This window comes from Oncorhynchus clarkii, chromosome 20 (genome assembly GCF_045791955.1).
Source record: "Oncorhynchus clarkii lewisi isolate Uvic-CL-2024 chromosome 20, UVic_Ocla_1.0, whole genome shotgun sequence".
Classification (NCBI taxonomy): domain Eukaryota; kingdom Metazoa; phylum Chordata; class Actinopteri; order Salmoniformes; family Salmonidae; genus Oncorhynchus; species Oncorhynchus clarkii.
In genome coordinates, this window is record NC_092166.1 from 88,475,436 (window position 1) to 88,497,919 (window position 22,484).

The following is a 22,484-nucleotide window of genomic DNA, read 5'->3' on the forward strand; positions in this document are numbered from 1 at the left end:
TCCTACTACTCTGACCTTTCTCTGATCTCTCCTACTACTCTGATCTCTCCTACTACTCTGACATCTCTCTGATTTCTCCTACTTCTCTGACCTCTGTCTTTGTGTTTCTTTCTTTCCCCAGGTCTGTTTGAGGGTGAATGGGGTGACAGCAGAAGAGAGGGTAATGGACTAGTACAGGGTGACAGGCTGCCAGGGAGCCGAGAGGAGGACGGGTGAAGAGTGGTGCTATTGGAGCTTTAGCTGCTAGCGGAACGCTGTTAGTGTGGGATGTTACGCTGGACGACCCACCTGGAAGGAGGGCCGCGGAGGGTGAACCATGCTGCTGTCTCCGTGGGACACAAGGTGTTCTCCTTCGGAGGGTACTGCTCTGGAGAGGACTACGAGACGCTGAGACAGATAGATGTACACATCTTTAACACAGGTAGGTTACTATTGTAGACTTTCTAAAGAACTGGTATGACTGTCTAGGGCTACATCAGTGCAACTGTGGATAATGTGTGTATGGGGACTGAGGAGCACTAGGATACACTGACACAGATAGATGTAAATGTCTTCAACACAGGTAGGTTGACGGAAATGGTACTGTGAAGGAAGTAGTTCAGGAAGCTATATTGAAACCAGTTAATCTTCATGTATGATTTCTGACATTACTGTCTTCTCTTGACCTAAATCACTAACACATTTTATCCTGAGGTTTTCCTTTACCTGTTGATATGTCTCCCTAAATCACTACCACTCTGGTCAGCTTAACGTGTGTATGTCCTATACCTGTTTATGTCTCCTAAATCACTACCACTCTGGTCAGTTTAACATGTGTATGTCCTATACCTGTTGATATGTCTCCCTAAATCAAATCAAATCAAATGTATTTATATAGCCCTTCGTACATCAGCTGATATCTCAAAGTGCTGTACAGAAACCCAGCCTAAAACCCCAAACAGCAAGCAATGCAGGTGTAGAAGCACGGTGGCTAGGAAAAACTCCCTAGAAAGGCCAAAACCTAGGAAGAAACCTAGAGAAGAACCAGGCAATGTGGGGTGGCCAGTCCTCTTCTGGCTGTGCCGGGTGGAGATTATAACAGAACATGGCCAAGATGTTCAAATGTTCATAAATGACCAGCATGGCCCAATAATAATAAGGCAGAACAGTTGAAACTGGAGCAGCAGCATGGCCAGGTGGACTGGGGACAGCAAGGAGTCATCATGTCAGGTAGTCCTGAGGGCTGGTCCTAGGGCTCAGGTCCTCCGAAAGAGAGAATTAGAGAGAGCACACTTAAATTCACACAGGACACCGGATAGGACAGGAGAAGTACTCCAGATATAACAGACTGACTCTAGCCCCCCGACACATAAACTACTGCAGCATAAATACTGGAGGCTGAGATGGGAGGGGTCAGGAGACACTGTGGCCCCATCTGAGGACACCCCGGACAGGGCCAAACAGGAAGGATATAACCCCACCCACTTTGCCAAAGCACAGCCCCCACACCACTAGAGGGATATCTTCAACCACCAACTTACCATCCTGAGACAAGGCCGAGTATAGCCCACAAAGATCTCCGCCACGGCACAACCCAAGGGGGGGGGGGGGGGGGGGGGGGCGCCAACCCGGACAGGAAGATCATGTCAGTGACTCAACCCACTCAAGTGACGCACCCCTCCCAGGGACGGTATGAAAGAGCCCCAGTAAGCCAGTGACTCAGCCCCTGTAATAGGGTTAGAGGCAGAGAATCCCAGTGGAAAGAGGGGAACCGGCCAGGCAGAGACAGCAAGGGCGGTTCGTTGCTCCAGAGCCTTTCCGTTCACCTTCCCACTCCTGGACCAGACTACACTCAATCATATGACCCACTGAAGAGATGAGTCTTCAGTAAAGACTTAAAGGTTGAGACCGAGTTTGCGTCTCTTGCATGGGTAGGCAGACCATTCCATTAAAATTGAGCTCTATAGGAGAAAGCCCTGCCTCCAGCTGTTTGCTTAGAAATTCTAGGGACAATTAGGAGGCCTGCGTCTTGTGACCGTAGCGTAAAACCTTGAAATCAGCCCTTGCCTTGACAGGAAGCCAGTGTAGGGAGGCCAGCACTGGAGTAATATGATCACATTTTTTGGTTCTAGTCAGGATTCTAGCAGCCGTATTTAGCACTAACTGAAGTTTATTTAGTGCTTTATCCGGGTAGCCGGAAAGTAGAGCATTGCAGTAGTCTAACCTAGAAGTGACAAAAGCATGGATTAATTTTTCTGCATCATTTTTGGACAAAGTTTCTGATTTTTGCAATGTTACGTAGATGGAAAAAAGCTGTCCTTGAAATGGTCTTGATATGTTCTTCAAAAGAGAGATCAGGGTCCAGAGTAACGCCTAGGTCCTTCACAGTTTTCCCTAAATCACTACCACTCTGGTCAGTTTAACATGTGTATGTCCTATACCTGTTGATTTGTCTCCCTAAATCACTACCACTCTGGTCAGCTTAACGTGTGTATGTCCTATACCTGTTGATTTGTCTCCCTAAATCACTACCACTCTGGTCAGCTTAACGTGTGTATGTCCTATACCTGTTGATTTGTCTCCCTAAATCACTACCACTCTGGTCAGCTTAACGTGTGTATGTCCTATACCTGTTTGATTTTGTTTAATAGATTCAATTGTGAAGCCTAGGTCAATAGATTAAATACAGTAGCCTCGTTCAATAAATCAAATCCTGTAGCCTAGTTCAAAAGATTAAATACAGTAGCCTAGTTCAATAGATTAAATTCAGTAGCCTAGTTCAATATATTAAATTCAGTAGCCTAGTTCAATAGATTAAATACAGTAGTGTAGCCTAGTTCAATAGATTAAATACAGTAGCCTAGTTCAATAGATTAAATACAGTAGCCTAGTTCAATAGATTAAATACAGTTGCCTCGTTCAATAGATTAAATACAGTAGCCTAGTTCAGTAGATTAAATACAGTAGCCTAGTTTAATAAATTAAATACAGTAGTGTAGTCTAGTTCAATAGATTAAATACAGTACAGTAGCCTAGTTCAATAGATTGAATACAGTAGCCTAGTTTAATAAATTAAATACAGTAGTGTAGCCTAGTTCAATAGATTGAATACAGTAGCCTAGTTCAGTAGATTAAATACAGTAGTGTAGCCTAGTTCAATAGATTAAATACAGTAGCCTAGTTCAATAGATTAAATATAGTAGCCTAGTTCAGCAGATTAAATACTGTAGTGTAGCCTAGTTCAATAGATTAAATACAGTACTGTAGCCTAGTTCAATAGATTAAATACAGTAGCTTAGTTCATTAAATTACATACAGTTGCCTAGTTCAATAGATTAAATTCAGTAGTGTAGCCTAGTTCAATAGATTGAATACAGTAGCCTTGTTCAATAGATTAAATAGAGTAGCCTAGTTCAATAGATTAAATACATTAGCCTCGTTCAATAGATAATGTAGCCTAGTTCAATAAATCAAATCCTGTAGTCTAATTCAATAGATTAAATACAGTAGTGTAGCCTAGATCAATAGATGAAATACAGTAGCCTCGTTCAGTAGATTAAATACAGTAGTGTAGCCTAGTTCAATATGTTAAATACAGTAGCCTAGTTCAATAGATTAAATTCAGTAGCCAAGTTCAATAGATTAAATACAGTAGCCTAGTTCAATAGATTAAATACAGTAGCCTAGTTCCGTAGATTAAATACAGTAGTGTAGCCTACTTCAATAGATTAAATACAGTAGCCTCGTTCAATATATTAAATACAGTAGTGTAGCCTAGTTCAATAGATTCAATACAGTAGCCTAGTTCAATAGATTAAATACAGTAGCCTAGTTCAATAGATTAAATACAGTAGTGTAGCCTAGTTCAATAGATTAAATACAGTAGCCTCGTTCAATATATTAAATACAGTAGTGTAGCCTAGTTCAATAGATTAAATATAGTAGCCTAGTTCAGTAGATTAAATACAGTAGTGTAGCCTAGTTCAATAGATTAAATACAGTAGCCTCATTCAATAGATTAAATACAGTAGCCTAGTTCAGTAGATTAAATACAGTAGCATAGTTCAATAAATTAAATACAGTAGTGTAGCCTAGTTCAATAGATTGAATACAGTAGCCTAGTTCAATATATTAAATAAAGTTGTGTAGCCTAGTTCAATAGATTGAATACAGTAGCCTAGTTCAGTAGATTAAATACAGTAGTGTAGCCTAGTTCAATAGATTAAATACAGTAGCTTAGTTCAATAGATTGAATACAGTAGCCTAGTTCAATAGATTGAATACAGTAGCCTTGTTCAATAGATTAAGTACAGAGCCTCGTTCAATAGATTAAATACAGTAGTGTAGCCTAGTTCAATAGATTAAGTACAGTAGTGTAGCCTTGTTCAATAGATTGAATACAGTAGCCTAGTTCAATAGATTGAATACAGTAGCCTTGTTCAATAGATTAAGTACAGAGCCTCGTTCAATAGATTAAATACAGTAATGTAGCCTCATTCAATAGATTAAATACAGTAGTGTAGCCTAGTTCAATAGATTGAATATAGTAGCCTAGTTCAATAGATTAAATACAGTAGCCTAGTTCAATAGATTAAATACAGTAGCCTAGTTCAATAGATTAAATACAGTAGCCTTGTTCAATATATTAAATACAGTAGCCTAGTTCAATAGATTATATAGTGTTGCTGTACTCTGTAGTAATACTAGTGTCTCTGTAGTAATACTAGTGTCTCTGTAGTAGTACTAGTGGCTATCTGTAGTAGTGCTAGTGGCTGTCTGTAGTAATACTAGTGTCTCTCTGTAGTAATACTCGTGTCTCTCTGTAGTGATACTCGTGTCTCTCTGTAGTGATACTCGTGTCTCTCTGTAGTGATACTCGTGTCTCTCTGTAGTAATACTAGTGTCTCTGTAGTAATACTAGTGTCTCTGTAGTAATACTAGTGTCTCTGTAGTAATATTAGTGTCTCTCTGTAGTAATACTAGTGTCTCTCTGTAGTAATACTAGTGTCTCTCTGTAGTAATATTAGTGTCTCTCTGTAGTAATACTAGTGTCTCTCTGTAGTAATACTAGTGTCTCTGTAGTAATACTAGTGTCTCTGTAGTAATACTCGTGTCTCTGTAGTAATACTAGTGTCTCTGTAGTAATACTCGTGTCTCTGTAGTAATACTAGTGTCTCTGTAGTAATTCCCGTGTCTCTCTGTAGTAATACTCGTCTCGGTCTCCTCTCTCTAGTTTCTCTGCGGTGGATGAAGTTGCCTCCAGTGAGAACAGGTGGTAGGGAACATGCCAGGGATGTCCCCTACATGCGTTACGGTCACACAGCCGTGCTGCTGGACGATACCATCTACATCTGGGGGGGTCGTAACGACACGGAGGGGGCCTGCAACGTCCTCTATGCCTTTGACATCAGTAAGTACACTTCAACGATTGCTTCGTCTATCAGCCTTCGTTGATGGTGATGTCACAAATTATGGTTTGGCGTATTTGAACTTGACTGCACCGCTGGTGTCTGGCAGCACACAGCAGGGCAGCGCAGTGAGCACACAGCAGGGCAGCGCAGTGAGCACACAGCAGGGCAGCGCAGTGAGCACACAGCAGGGCAGCGCAGTGAGCACACAGCAGGGCAGCGCAGTGAGCACACAGCAGGGCAGCGCAGTGAGCACACAACAGTGCAGCGCAGTGAGCACACAGCAGGGCAGCGCAGTGAGCACACAGCAGGGCAGCGCAGTGAGCACACAGCAGGGCAGCGCAGTGAGCACACAGCAGGGCAGCGCAGTGAGCACACAGCAGGGCAGCGCAGTGAGCACACAACAGTGCAGCGCAGTGAGCACACAGCAGGGCAGCGCAGTGAGCACACAGCAGGGCAGCGCAGTGAGCACACAGCAGGGCAGCGCAGTGAGCACACAGCAGGGCAGCGCAGTGAGCACACAGCAGGGCAGCGCAGTGAGCACACAGCAGGGCAGCGCAGTGAGCACACAACAGTGCAGCGCAGTGAGCACACAGCAGGGCAGCGCAGTGAGCACACAGCAGGGCAGCGCAGTGAGCACACAGCAGGGCAGCGCAGTGAGCACACAACAGTGCAGCGCAGTGAGCACACAGCAGGGCGACATGCCAAGTGGCCTATTCCCTGTTTGCCATAGCAAAATGTTAAATACATGTGGTAACTAGACTTACAGTGCATTCAGAAAGTATTCAAACCCCTTGACTTTTTTCCACATTTTGTTAAGTTACAGCCTATTTTAAAATTGATTAAAAAAATAGAAATCCTCAGCAATCTACACACAATACCCCATAATGACAAAGCGAAAACAGGTTTTTCAAAATATTAGCTAATTTATAAAAATAAATACCTTATTTACTTAAGTATTCAGACCGTTTGCTATGAGACTCGAAATGGAGCTCAGGTGCATCCTGTTTCCATTTATCATCCTTTACGATGTTTCTACAACTTGATTGGACTCCACCTGTGGTAAATTAAATTGATTGGACATCATTTGGAAAGACACACACCTGTCTATATTAGAGGTCGACCGATATGATTTTTTGTCGATACCAATACCGAATATTGGAGGACCAAGAATAGCCGATACCGATTAATCGGCCGATTTTGTGTGTGTGTGTGTGTGTGTGTGTGTGTGTGTGTGTGTGTGTATATATATATATATATATATACACTGCTCAAAAAAATAAAGGGAACACTTAAACAACACAATGTAACTCCAAGTCAATCACACTTCTGTGAAATCAAACTGTCCACTTAGGAAGCAACACTGAAGTGACAATAAATGTCACATGCTGTTGTGCAAATGGAATAGACAACAGGTGGGAATTATAGGCAATTAGCAAGACACCCCCAATAAAGGAGTGGTTTTGCAGGTGGGGACCACAGACCCCTTCTCAGTTCCTATGCTTCCTGGCTGATGTTTTGGTCACTTTTGAATGCTGGCGGTGCTTTCACCCTAGTGGTAGCATGAGACGGAGTCTACAACCCACACAAGTGGCTCAGGTAGTGCAGCTCATCCAGGATGGAACATCAATGCGAGCTGTGGCAAGAAGGTTTGCTGTGTCTGTCAGCGTAGTGTCCAGAGCATGGAGGCGCTACCAGGAGACAGGCCAGTACATAAGGAGACGTGGAGGAGGCTGTAGGAGGGCAACAACCCAGCAGCAGGACCGCTACCTCCGCCTTTGTGCAAGGAGGAGCAGGAGGAGCACTGCCAGAGCCCTGCAAAATGACCTCCAGCAGGCCACAGATGTGCATGTGTCTGCTCAAACGGTCAGAAACAGACTCCATGAGGGTGGTATATGAGGGCCCGACGTCCACAGGTGGGGGTTGTGCTTACAGCCCAACACCGTGCAGGACGTTTGGCATTCGCCAGAGAACACCAAGATTGGCAAATTCGCCACTGGCGCCCTGTGCTCTTCACAGAATGATCTGATATTACTATTGGTGTAATTAAGCATGATACTGGAGAATGATCTGATATCAAAATATCATTATTTTTTTAAACTCATTTTTCAAGGTAAGAAAATGTAGTCAAATCCTTGAATAGCTTTTCTTACTTTGAGAGAAAAAAAGGAGTAGTCTTTTGTAGTTGGGAATAGTAATCTCCAGGTGTCCTGGAAATTATTTGTATAGATTACTCCTTGAATTTGCCTTGTCTGTCAATCTTATCGATTTTGTATGACTTTGGTCACATAAGATAATAGTTCCTGCCTGGATTTCATCAAATATAGCTTCAATTCTATAAAAAAAAAAAAACATATTTGCCTCTCGGGGGATATACAATGAAATCGATGTGTATTTTTCACCATGTATGGTATAATTCAACATCAGAAAACGGCCTTCTTGGTTCATGTGCTGGGATATAAGAGAACATGGTGTATTGTTATTTATCAGGATGCCTACACCACTGCTGTTACTACAGTAGGTGGCAGTATAGGCCTCTCCAACCCAGCTCCTCTTTAAATGTTTGATGTATCCTTTTTTAAATGTAACTCAGGAAAACCACATCTACTGACAAGTCTTCGAAAACCATATGCTTTTTTTTACCCCAACATGAAGCCTGTGAACATTCCATGTATTTTGTTTGTCTTTACTTGTATAAAGTCAGTTAACCTTGTCTATCATCGAAAAAACAAATACAATTTTAGCAGAGGGCGGTAGACATTCCATGGAATGGGAGAGTCATGGTATGAATACGTAGTTATTGTATTCATCAGATAAAAATGTATTAGTTACATGTGACGAATACCTTACAGTGAAATGCTTACATACGAGCCTCTAACCAACAATGCAGTTCAAAAAAAAATATGAGTAAGAATAAGAAATAAAAGTAACAAGTAATTAAAGAGCAGCAGTAAAATAACAATAGCGAGGCTATATACAGGGGGGGTACTGGTACAGAGTCAATGTGGAGACGATATATAGGGGGGTACCGTTACAGAGTCAATGTGGAGGCTATATACAGGGGGTACCAAAACAGAGTCATTGTGCGGGGGCACTGGTTAGTTGAGGTAATATGTACATGTAGGTTGAGTTATTAAAGTGACTATAACAACAGAGAGTAGCAGCAGTATAAAACAGCGGGGGGGGGGGGGGGGGGGGGGCAATGCAAATAGTCTGGGTAGCCATTTGATTAGATGTTCAGGAGTCTTATGGCTTGGGGGTAGAAGCTGTTTAGAAGTCTCTTTGACCTTGACATGACGCTCCGGTACCTCTTGCGGTAGCAGAGAGAACAGTCTATGACTAGGGTGGCTGAAGTGTGATGTACTGGGCCATATGCACTACCCTCTGTAGTGCCTTGCGGTCGGAGGCCGAGCAGTTGCCATACCAGGTGGTGATGCAACCCGTCAGGATGCTTTCGATGGTGCAGCTGTGAAACCTTTTTAGGATCTGAGGACCCATGCCAAATATTTTCAGTCTCCTGAGGGGGAATAGGTTTTGTCGTGCCCTCTTCACAACTCTCTTGGTGTGTTTGGACCATTCTAGTTTGTTGTTGATGTGGACGCCAAGGAACTTGAATCTCTCCACCTCTTCCACTACAGCCTAGTCGATGAGAATGGGGACATGCTCGGTCCTCCTTTTCCTGTAGTTCACAATCATCTCCTTTGTCTTGATCACGTTGAGGGAGAGGTTCTTGTCCTGGCACCACACGGCCAGGTCTCTGACCTCCTCCCTATAGGCTGTCTCATCGTTGTCGATTGTTGTTGTGTCATCGGCAAACTTAATGATCGGGTTAAAGTCGTGCCTGGCCATGCAGTCATGAGTGAACAGGAGGTGCAGGAAGGGATTGAGCATGAACCCTGAGGGACCCCCGTGTTGAGTATCAGCGTGGCGGATGTGTTGTTACCAACCCTTACCACCTGGGGGCAGACCGTCAGGAAGTCCAGGATCCAGTTGCAGAGGGAGGTGTTTAGTCCCAGGGTCCTTAGCTTATTGATGTGCTTTGAGGGCACTATGGTGTTGAATGCTGAGCTGTAGTCAATGAACAGCATTCTCACATAGGTGTCCCTTTTGTCAAGGTGGGATAGGAAAGTGTGGAGTGCAATAGAGATTATATCATCTGTGGATCTGTTGGGGCGGTATGCAAATTGGAGTGGGTCTTGGGTTTCTGGGATAATGGTGTTGATGTGAGCCATGACTAGCCGTTCAAAGCACTTTATGGCTACAGACGTGAGTGCTACGGGTCGGTAGACATTTAGGTACGCTACCTTAGTGTTCTTGGGCACAGGGACTATGGTGGTCTGCTTAAAACATGTTGGTATTGCAGACTCGGACAGGGAGAGGTTTAAAATGTCAGTGAAGACACTTGCCAGTTGGTCAGCACATACTCTGAGTAGACGTCCTGGTAATTCGTCTGGCCCTGCGGCCTTGTGAATGCTGATCTGTTTAAAGGTCTTACTCACATCGGCTGCAGAGAGAGTGATCACACAGTCTTCCGGAACAGCTGGTGCTCTCATGCATGTTTCAGTGTTATTAGTCTTGAAGCGAGCATAGAAGCCAATGACTGATGTGGTGTACTCCTCAATTCCATCTGTAGAATCCCGGAACCTGTGGCTTAGCATCTGCTTCATCTGACCACTTTTTTATTGATCCAGTCACTAGTGCTCCGTGCTTTAATTTTTGCCGCTGTTCCGTCCTGCCGATACAGTGTATAACCGGCCAGCTGTTTGTTGGTAATGTCGTTGTTCAGCCATGACTCCATGAAGTTTAGTAGTTTAATCTTCCGCGTAGGTCATCAATTTTATTTTACAAAGATTGCAATTTTTCTTGCGGAATGGAAGGAAGTGGGGGTTTATTCGATCGCTTACGAGTTCTCAGAAGGCAGCCCGCCCTCGGGCCCCTTTTTCTCCACCTCTTCACGCAATTGACGGGGATCTGGGCCTGTTCCCGGGAAGCAGTATATCATTCACGTCGGACTCGTTAACCTCTAGTGACTCCCCATCCCGCATGAGGGAGCGTAATCATCGACTGACACTAATTCGCATAACGCAACGGATATAAATATTCCTAGAAAATATTCCTATTCATGAAAATCACGAGTGAAATATATTGAGACACAGCTTAGCCTTTTGTTAATCACCCTGTCATCTCAGATTTTCAAAATATGCTTTACAGCCGAAGCTAGACAAGCATTTGTGTACGTTTATCGATAGCCTAGCATAGCATTTTGTCCAGCTAGCAGCAGGTAACTTGGTCACGGAAATCAGAAAAGTAATCAAATTAAATAGTTTACCTTTGATGAGCTTCGGATGTTTTCACTCACGAGACTCCCAGTTAGATAGCCAGTGTTCCTTTTTTCCCAAAATATTATTTTTGTAGGCGAAATAGCTCCGTTTGTTCTTCACGTTTGGCTGAGAAATCGCCCGGAAATTGCAGTCACGAAAACGCAGAAAAATATTCCAAATTAGCTCCATAATATCGACAGAAACATGGCAAACGTTGTTTATAATCAATCCTCAAGGTGTTTTTCAAATATCTATTCGATAGTATATCCACCGGGACAATTGGTTTTTCAGTAGGACCAATTGGAATAATGGCTACCTCTGTATTTTACGCGAGAATCACTCTGGGAGCCATCAGGTGACCAGTTGCGCAATGTAGCCGCTCACGGGTATTCTTCAACATAAATGCATAAAACTACGTCCCAATGCTGTAGACACCTTGGGGAATACGGAGAAAAAGTAATCTGGTTGATAGCCCATTCACTGCTCAATAGGGACGCATTGGAACGCAGCGCTTTCAAAACATGAGGCACTTCCGGATTGGATTTTTCTCAGGCTTTCACCTGCAATATCAGTTCTGTTATACTCACAGACAATATTTGTACAGTTTTGGAAACTTTAGAGTGTTTTCTATCCTAAGCTGTCAATTATATGCATATTCTAGCATCTTGTCCTGACAAAATATCCCGTTATATTTCCAAAAATGAAAATACTGCCCCCTAGTCACAAAAGGTTTAAAGCAAAAAAAAAGGATTCTGCCATTCCGTGGTGAGTAATCGCAGTCTGATGTCCAGAAGTTATTTTCGGTCATAAGAGACGGTAGCAGCAACATTATGTCCAAAAAAGTAAAAACATATGTTACAAACAACGCAAAGAAACTAACAAAGAACTGTGGTCAGTTTGTATTATTTGTGAATGGAATGTAAGTGTTGTGGCTGGTGAGATTCTACTTGGGGAGAGTGAGTCCACCTAGAGACCGAAGTGAGATGAGTTGAGGCACCACACATACTTCAGGGAGTATTTATAAGTGTTTATTAATGTCCTTTAATTGTAAAATGGGCGATTGGGCATAAGGTCCTGCAGCAGTACTTTCAATAAGCAGGAACAAAAAATATAATTATAAATGAAGAGTCGATGTCGGAGTTTTCACACAAACAACTTTATTTTGAATAGCTTACGTATTGTGCATTTATAGAAGTCAACAACAATCAGATGAAACGGTGTTATTTAGCTTATAACATTTTATAACACTTGAATGAACAGTGACTTAGTCTTAAAACGAATAGGCCTTTTATCCTTAAGCTGTGCCTTATCTTATGGGTTAGGGTTAGGGTCCTTAAGCTATGCCTTATCTTATGGGTTAAGGTTAGGGTCCTTAAGCTATGCCTTATCTTATGGGTTAGGGTTAGGGTCCTTAAGCTATGCCTTATCTTATGGGTTAGGGTTAGGGTCCTTAAGCTATGCCTTATCTTATGGGTTAGGGTTAGGGTCCTTAAGCTATGCCTTATCTTATGGGTTAGGGTTAGGGTCCTTAAAACCTCTTGGAACTCCCCATACCGGATCCGGTATCAGGAATACAGACTCAAGCTCATTACCATAACGCAACGTTAACTATTCATGAAAATCGCAAATGAAATGAAATAAATATGCCATCTCGCAAGCTTAGCCTTTTGTAAACAAAACTGTCATCTCAGATTTTCAAAATATGCTTCTCAACCATAGGAAAACAATAATTTGTGTAACAGTAGCTAGCAAACAAAGGATTTAGCGTTAGCATTAGCGTTAGCATCCAGCACGCAACATTTCAACAAAAACATAAAAGCCTTCAAATAAAATCATTTACCTTTGAAGAACTTCTGATGTTTTCAATGAGGATACTCTCAGTTGGATAGCAGATGCTCAGTTTTTCCAAAAAGATTCTTTGTGTATTAGAAATAGCTCCGTTTTATACATCACATTTGGCTACCAAAAAAAAAACGAAAATTCAGTCCTCAAAACGCGAACTTTTTTCCAAATTAACTCCATAATATCGACTGAAAACATGGCAAACGTTGTTTAGAATCAATCATCAAGGTGTTTTTCACATATCTCTTCATTGATACATCGTTCTTGGACACATGCTTTCTCCCCTGAATCAAATGGTAAAGTGGAAGCAGCTGGCAATTGCGCACCGAATTCGACGCAGGACACCAGGCGGACACTTGGAAAATGTAGTCTCTTATGGTCAATCTTCCAATGATATGCCTACAAATACGTCACAATGCTGCTAAGACCTTGGGCGAACGACAGAAAGTGTAGGCTCATTCGTTGCGCAATCACAGCCATATAAGGAGAGAATGGAAAACAGAGCTTCAGAAATTCTGCTAATTCCTGGGTGATGCATCATCTTGGTTTCGCCTGTAGAATGAGTTCTGGGGCACTTACAGACAAAATCTTTGCAGATTCTGAAACTTCAGAGTGTTTTCTTTCCAAAACGGTCAAGAATATGCATAGTCGAGCATCTTTTCGTGACAAAATATCGCGCTTAAAACGGGAACGTTTTTTATCCAAAAATGAAATAGCGCCCCTAGAGATCCAAGAGGTTAAGCTATGCCTTATCTTATGGGTTATGGTTAGAGTCCTTAAGCTATGCCTTATCTTATGGGTTAGGGTTAGGGTCCTTAAGCTATGCCTTATCGCTGTCGAACTGTCAGAATCCTAAATGTACAATCAGATAAAACAAATGATTATTTATAACATTCTTTATAACAAGGAATATAACCCCCGGAGTAGTGAACTCAGCAGGATGACAGACCCTATTAACCTTTTTGCGGTCCTTATCATTGTTCTAGGAGGCTACACCAGATGTACCAAACAGGCCTTATCATTGTTCTAGGAGGCTACACCAGATGTACCAAACAGGCCTTATCATTGTTCTAGGAGGCTACACCAGATGTACCAAACAGGCCTTATCATTGTTCTAGGAGGCTACACCAGATGTACCAAACAGGCTTTATCATTGTTCTAGGAGGCTACACCAGATGTACCAAACAGGTTTTATCATTGTTCTAGGAGGCTACACTTTGGGTCAGTTTGTTTTGTAAGTGAAGATGCATTTTATGAAGAATAAAGCAGTCTAGTTTCCAGTGGAGCTCCAACGTCTCTCTGTATGTCTGTATGTCTGTCTGTGATGATGTGTTTCTCTGTGTGAGGTTAACGTGTCTATTTTGAACTTTAGACAACCACCGGTGGTTCATCCCTAAGATTTCTGGGACAGTTCCGGGGGCGAGGGATGGCCACTCTGCCTGCATCCTGGGGAAGGCCATGTACATATTTGGAGGATACGAGCAGCTGGTGAGTCCTAACCTCTAACCCAGACCCCTTTGTCCTGCTGAAGGCCATGCACTTCTTTGGAGGGTACGAGCAGCTGGTATTAGTGCTGAGCAATTAACCAACATTTTGGTTATTTTTCCTTTTTTAAACAACTAATTGACCCAAGTCAGTTCAATTATTTGAATTCTATTTCATAGAGTTTTTTTCTGTGAGCTTTGTGCTGTAGCCATAAATCAGATCAAGCCTGAACTGTGCGATGTTGTAGTTTATATAATATTCTACAAACTGTAGTTTAGCGCAGAAAACGTAGGAATTAACTACAATGACCATGATCCATTGTGCGGCCGCTTAACTTCTTTCGGATCTTTGGGATGCTAGAGTCCCACCTCGACAACATCCGGTGAAATTGCATTGCGCGAAATTCAAAAAACGAAAGTAGTAATATTAAACATTCAGAAAAATTCAAGTGTTATACACCATTCTTTAGCTTAGAATCTTGGTAATCGAACCGCTTTGTCCGATTTACAATAGGCTTCACGGCGAAAGCATAGCATTTGATTGTCTGAGGACAGCGCCTCACCCACTTCCCACATTAACATGAATTCATAACCTGCACAGGTGTCACAAAACTCAAAAATAGCTAAAATAAATCACTTACCTTTGAAGATCTTCATCTTTTTGCAATCCAAAGGGTCCCAGTTACACAATGAATGGTCGTTTTATTCAATAAAATCATTTATATCCCCAAAAAGTAAGTTTAGTTGCCGCGCTTCATTCAATAATCCACCGGTTTCCCCTCGTTCAAAATACATACAAAATGAATCCCAAACGTTACCAATATACTTCGTCAAAACAAGTCAAACAGCATTCCTAATCAATCCTCAGGTACCCTAATTTGTAAATAAACAATAAAATTTAAGATGGAAAATAGTATGTTCATTCCCGGAGATTAACTTGTTGATGCTACCCATCCCGGTAGCGGGATAATTGTCATTAGCAACCTCTGAATAGCATAGCGCCACAGTCAAATAATATTACAAAAAATATTCATATTCATGAAATCACAAGTGCAATATAGGAAAACAGTTTAACCTTTTGTTAATCCACCTGTGGTCTCAGATTTTGAAATGATGCTTTACAGCGAAAGCAATCCAAGCGTTTGTGTAAGTTTATCCATAGCATAGCATAGCATAACATTATGTACACTAAGCATTAAGTAGCTAGGTCACGAAAATCAGAAAAGCAATCAAAAAAATAGTTTACCTTTGATGATCTTCGGATGTTTTCACTCACGAGACTCCTAGTTACACAACAAATGTTCCTTTTGTTCCATAAAGATAATTTTTATACCCAAAATACTGACATTTGTTTGTCGCGTTATGTTCAGAAATCCACAGGAAAGAGCGGTCACGACAACACAGACGTATATACCAAATAATATCCTTAATGTCCACAGAAATATGTCACGTTTTTTATAATCAATACTCAGGTTGTTTTTAAAATATATATTCGATAATATATCAAGTGTAGCTATTTTTTTTTAAATTTTTTGTTGTTGTTGAATTTTTTACCCCTTTTTCTCCCCAATTTCGTGGTATCCAATTGTTGTAGTAGCTACTATCTTGTCTCATCGCTACAACTCCCGTACGGGCTCGGGAGAGACGAAGGTTGAAAGTCATGCGTCCTCCGATACACAACCCAACCAAGCCGCACTGCTTCTTAACACAGCACGCATCCAACCCGGAAGCCAGCCGCACCAATGCGCCGGAGGAAACACCGTGCACCTGGCCACCTTGGTTAGCGCACACTGCGCCCAGCCCGCCACAGGAGTCGCTGGTGCGCGATGAGACAAGGACACCCCTACCAACCAAGCCCTCCCTAACCCGGGCGACGCTAGGCCAATTGTGCATCGCCCCACGGACCTCCCGGTCGTGGCCGGTTACGACAGAGCCTGGGCGCGAACCCAGGAACTCTGATGGCACAGCTGGCGCTGCAGTACAGCGCCCTTAACCACTGCGCCACCCGGGAGGCCGTGTGTAGCTTTTTCAATAGTACCGGGAGGAACAATGGCCTGTGACTCCTGTGGCAGTGCGCGCTAACCAAGGTTGCCAGGTGCACGGTGTTTCCTCCGACACATTGGTGCGGCTGGCTTCCGGGTTGGATGCGCGCTGTGTTATAATCTCCACCCGGCACAGCCAGAAGAGGACTGGCCACCCCACATAGCCTGGTTCCTCTCTAGGTTTCTTCCTAGGTTTTGGCCTTTCTAGGGAGTTTTTCCTAGCCACCGTGCTTCTACACCTGCATTGCTTGCTGTTTGGGGGTTTAGGCTGGGTTTCTGTACAGCACTTTGAGATATCAGCTGATGTACGAAGGGCTATATAAATACATTTGATTTAATTTGATTTAAGAAGCAGTGTGGCTTGGTTGGGTTGTGTATCGGAGGACGCATGACTTTCAATTTTCGTCTCTTCCGAGCCCGTACGGGAGTTGTAGCGATGAGACAAGATAGTAGCTACTAAAAACAATTGGACACCACGAAAAATTGGGGAGAAAAAGGAGTAAAATTCAATAATAAAAAAAATTAAAAAATACATTACCTTTGACGATCTTCATCTTTGTGCAATCAAATGGGTCCCAGTTACACAATGAATGGTCGTTTTGTTTGATAAAGTCCTTCTTTATATCCCATATATGTCAGTTTATTTGGTGCGTTTGATTCAGAAATCCACCTGTTCCAACTCGCCTACAAAGGAATCTAAAAAGTTACCTGTAAACTTCATCCAAACAATTCAAACAACGTTTCTAATCCAACCTCAGGTACCCTAATATGTAAATAATTGATACAATATAAGACGGAATAAACTGTGTTCAATACCGGAGAAAAGAGGAGCATGAGGAACTCATTCACACACACCAAAATACTAGAGTCCTTGTGAGGGATACTTTGAAAGAATACGAATACTTCTTAATTTTTCAAAAAACATGCATGAAACAATTTCTAAAGACTGTTGACATCTACTGGAAGCCCCTAGGAACTGCAATCTGGGTCCTAATTATTAGACTTTCCCATAGCAAAGCATTGAAAAGTCCAATGACCTCAAAAAAATAATTCCTGGATGGATTGTCCTCGGGGTTTCGCCTGCCAAATCAGTTCTGTTATACTCACAGACATTATTTTAACAGTTTTAGAAACTATAGAGTGTTTTCTATCCAATACTAACAGGCAGTAACAGGCAGTTTACTTTGGGCACCTGAGTAACAGGCAGTTTACTTTGGGCACCTCAGTCATCCAAACTTCCGAATACTGCCCCTTGGCCTTAAAAGGTTTAACATGTCCCGTCTGTGCAGAGCAATAATTATGCCCCGTTTACATCGTGTGTATTTCATTACGTCATCTTCACAGTTTTGCCTCGCGACTGAATGGACAACTGTAGTTTTTGTAGCGCCAAATGGAGGAGAACATGTCTCTCGTGAGAGATCGCAACATTTTGGGAGATTGCAAAATTTGATCTTTTCATTCAAGACATATAAGTATATTGTTTCAGGTTATAAAACATGTTTCTTTAGCTACTTTTTCCTCAATTTGATTCTCTAACTTTATAGCAAGTCAAGTTAGCTTGTACTGCAGAGCAGCTAGCTAGCTAAAATCTAGGCTAGGTTGACGATACCATTGTAGCTAGATAAAATCTAGGCTAGGTTGAAGATACCATTGTAGCTAGCTAAAATCTAGACTGGGTTGAAGATACCATGTAGCTAGCGACCTCCACCTAATAAATATCATCAAATACAAATGACATCAGAATAAACGTAAACTTAAACAGGAGGCAACAGTCATATCATATAATTGGCCTAACAGCCAATGTGTATTTTTAAACATTACTATTAAAATAGTCCTCACTTATAGGAATTGGTAATTGTTTCAAAGTTGCTAGCTATTCCATAAAGCCATCAACAAAAACCAAATGTTCATATCCTCAGTTTCGGTAACTTTTTATTCTTTGACAGACTCAGGCAGGACTGAAGACGACGCAAAATTGAACATTGCAGTGTCCATCTGCACGGTGCTGTTGCGTTTTCACTCCATTGTGGATTTCTCAATTTAAATGCATGGCATTCAGCGTAACGTAACTGAGTGCTTATTGGAAATGTGAACGAGGCTCGAAGCCTCTGTTTTCGGTGATAGCTTTATGGGATAGCTAGCAACTTGTAAACCATTACCCATTCCTATAAGTGAGTACTATTTTAATCGTAATGTTAAACAATACACATTGGTTGTTAAGCCAGTCATATGATATGCCTCCTGTTTAAGTTTATTGTGATGTTAATGAAGTTTGTTTATAATAATAATTTATAATAATCATTAGGTGGTCGCTAGCCACAATCTATCTTCAACCTAGCAGAGCTTTTAGCCAGCTATCTGCTCTGCATTGCAAGTTAGCTTGACTTGCTATAAAGTTAGAGAAACAAGTTGAGGAAAAAGTAACTAAACATGTTTTATCACCTGAAACAATATATTTATCCTGTCTTGAATGAAAATGCCATATTTTGCGATCTCTGACGAGAGACAGGCTCTCCTCCATCTTGTGCTGCAGACACTACAGTTGTGGGGCAAGACTCTGTGAAGATGACAAACGGCAATGTAAACAGGGCATAATTCTTGTTCCGCACAGACTGGACATGTTTAAGCGGGAGGCAATGGATCATGGTCATTGTAGTTAATTACCATGTTTTCTGCGCTAAACTACAGGATGTAGAATATTGATATTTTGGAAACTACAACTCCCTACTACATCGCACAGTTCAGGCTTGAGCTGATTTTTCTCTACAGAAACTGCACATCGAGCTCACAGAAAAAAACTACGAAATGGAATTCAAATAATTGAACTGATGTCGGTCAGTAAGTTATTTTAAAACCGAAAAATAACCAACATTTCGGTTAATCGCTCAGCAATAATATACATCACTATGTAAACGGGGCATGAGAGAAGTGCGAACGCGCGATTGAGAGAGATAGAAAGCAGTTGATCTTGATACTTTTATGACTGCTGAATACAAACTACATCTTATTTACATTGAAGAACTACTAAAATAGAGATTTTGTCAGACAGCAGCAGCTGACTTGGAAGGAAATAATAAAGTCATCAAATAAAACAAATATTTGATTAAAGTGATGTGAATAACTGATGGTTAATGAGTGATCAGCAGTCATGAGCAGTCACTACCATCATGGGACTTGTATTAGTACTTTTATTCTGTGTTACAGCATTCAACCCACAGTGCATTTAATGTCCATTTAAAAAAAAATTAAACAGAAAACCTTCATAATTTTTCAATAATCGAACCGACCTCAAATCACTAATCGCTCACCAGTAGCTAGTAAGAGTACTAACTGGGGGGGCGCTAGAGAGCGTGCTATGGAGTAGACGTGCTTTGCTAGAGCTCCGCTCCATTTTGAAACAAACTAGTATTTATCTTAACCTCTCACGACCTATAACTTCAAACAAATATGACAAAGGGAAAAGGCACCAGAAAAGGGTGCGCTAAACAAGATCATTTGAATGAGATAGACAACGAACCAATTTCAACGTCACCAACCCACGAGGAGTTAGCTGAAGAGGCTAGCTTCCAAGAGTTCCCCACAGAGCCTACGCAAAGTGACATACTGGCTGCCATAAACTCGCTAAGCAAGAAGGTGGACACAAGGTTGGCTGATATCTCAAAGAGTATTGGGACTTTGGCCGAAACTGTGAAGGCAACTCAGAGAAGGGTGCATGAGGTTGAGCAGACGACAGTCAATCACGAGGCCAGGCTACAGGTCATAGAGAAACAGTTCAAAAATTACAACAAAACCCTGAAAGCCCGACTGGAAATGCTCGAGTCGCATTCAAGACGCCAGAACATCCGAATATGTGGCATCCAGGAGGACACTGAGAAAGGGAAACCCACTGAATTTGTCTCGGAGCTGATACCGGCCCTGCTGGGGAGTGAACACTTCAAAACGGCCATCCTGATCGACCGCGCACACAGATCTCAGGCAACGAAGCCGGCCAAGGGCGGGCCACCAAGGCCATTCATTGTACGGCTGCACTATCCCCAGACCAGGGATCTCATCCTCAAGCTGGCTAGTCAAAAGTTCCCCTTTAACTTCAACGGAGCCAGGGTGTCTTTCTACCCAGATCTTACCTTGGAGGTGAGGAACCAACGGAAAGAGTATGATGAGGTACGCAACAAATGCAGGGCGGCCAACATCCGATATGGATTCCTCTTCCCAGCCCAGTTTAAGGTGACAGGATCAACACGTACGTTTGACAACCCAAAAAAGGCCGATCTGTTCTTGACAAGCAAGCTCCCTGGCTGAGGATATAGAACGGCTGTGTCAGCCGGCTAAATGACCAAATACAGGCCAGGAATGTGTTTGGATTTCCGGACTATGTCTTTTCGATTAGAAGATCAGAATTTGGGACTTATGATTGATGATAATGCTAATATAGCATTGTTTGGCACATCATGTTTTAGCGCCACTCACCCCCTAACGTGAGAGTTAAGTGTTAAGTGTTATTTAATATTAGCGTATATGCGGAGCATCTATAGACGACGTGTTAGTTCAAGCTGTATGTCTAGACACCCTAAGGTTTGTATGTTAGCCAAGGAGTGCTTCGTTTGGGGAAGTCACTCAGTAAAGGGACGGGAGGGGGGATGGGGTCTGTGTTTTATGTTCACGTTTATTATTAGTACAGGTGGCATGACAAGCTCCCGCACGGCGGGACGTTTGTCTTCTGAGTTTTGTATGACAGCAACAATTTTCTCTAAAATAAGAAATGCCACATAGTGACAGAGCACAGAGTAGACCATGTGGAATAAAGATAGTCAGCTGGAACTGTAACGGCTTAGGGCATGTGGTGAAACCAGCTAAGGTTCTCTCTCATCTTAAATCACTGGTTGCTGACATAGTGTTTCTTCAAGAAACTCATATTAAACACTCCGCTCAGGCCAAGCTACGAGTCGGCTGGATCGGTCAGATATACCAGTCTAACTTTGATGCAAAAGCGAGAAGGGTAGCAATCCTGATAAGGAAAAACATTCCGTTTGTTTACTCATCCTCGATTTCAGATCCTAATGGTCGGTATATTATTGTGGCTGGTACACTGAATTCGAAACCAGTAACCTTGGTCAATTTATATGGACCCAACTTCGATGATCCATTATTTTTTCAAAGGGTATTTAAGGACATACCAAATATCTCGGATACAAGTGTTATTGTTGGAGGGGACTTTAACTGTACGTTAGATCCTCTTTTAGATAAACAGCTATCAAGGTCACTTCAACAATCAAATGCCAGTGTCTGTCTAAATACATTGATGACAAACCTTAACATTGTCGATATTTGGAGACTGACGCACCCAACAGACAGGGATTACTCTTTCTTTTCATCAGTTCATAAATCATATTCCAGAATTGACTATTTTTTTGGACTCCAAACTAATTTTAGCAGCTGAGTCGGATACCTATCACCCAATTCTAATTACGGACCATTCTCCTGTGTCCATGGTGCTGAAACTCGACAATATGTCGACAGGTCGGCGACCGTGGCGCTTAGACACATACCTGCTGAAAGATTAGGCTTTTTGTCAGTATTTGAAGGAGCAGATTACCTTTTTCCTCGGAACTAACGACACGGGGGATGTTGACGACTCCACCCTTTGGGAATCTCTAAAGGCTGTGATTAGAGGTTACATTATTTCTTATACATCAGAGAGGAAGAAACGCGCCAATACTAGGCTGAGAGAAATTGAAAGAGAGTTAGGGGAACAGGAGAACGTTTTTAGGACGAATTCCTCATATACAGTCCTTGAGAAGATCACAAAGTTAAAATATGAATACAATACCATCCTTTCGAAACGGGTGGGCTCTTTACTTGCTAGAACGCAACAAAGTTATTTTGAACTGGGTGACAAACCACATAAATTATTAGCAAGACAGCTAAGGCATGTACAGGCATCTAGAGCTATTCACAAAATTAAAGACAAGAAGGGTAAAATAATAAATGCTTTGCGCAGTTTTACTCAGAGCTATACCAATCAAAATGTGATGCTACTGATCCACACACTATGGAACGCTTTCTCGCTGAATGTGAACTTCCTAAACTAGACAGGGGGGCAGCTGCTGCACTTGATGCAGGGATAACTTCAGAGGAAATTAACACAGCGATAGCACAATGTCCAAACAGCAAGGCCCCTGGGCCCGATGGATATGTAATAGAATTCTATAAGAAGTACTGCACCAGTCTAGCTCCACTTATGTTGCGAATGTTTAAACAATCCAAAGAAAATGCCAAACTCCCTCAAACACTGTATGAGGCTACAATAGCACTGATCTTGAAAAAAGATAGGGATTCCATGGAGATGTCGTCTTATCGCCCCGTGTCGCTACTCCCCATAGAAAACAAGGTGTTGACAAAGATATTGGC

At 42.1% G+C, this 22,484-nt stretch overlaps 1 protein-coding gene across 2 annotated transcripts in view; it reads left to right on the top strand.

The window, feature by feature from the left end:
- The window catches only part of LOC139377021 (kelch domain containing 3), an 81,480-nt gene that overhangs the window by 14,705 nt on the left and 44,291 nt on the right, over positions 1-22,484 (top strand). For both annotated transcript variants that reach the window (XM_071120093.1, XM_071120092.1), the window contains 3 exons: positions 122-421; positions 5,213-5,389; positions 13,923-14,038. In XM_071120093.1, coding sequence (XP_070976194.1) covers positions 268-421; positions 5,213-5,389; positions 13,923-14,038 — 447 coding nt within the window. In that variant the 5' untranslated portion in view covers positions 122-267. The remainder of the gene's footprint in view (positions 1-121; positions 422-5,212; positions 5,390-13,922; positions 14,039-22,484) is intronic.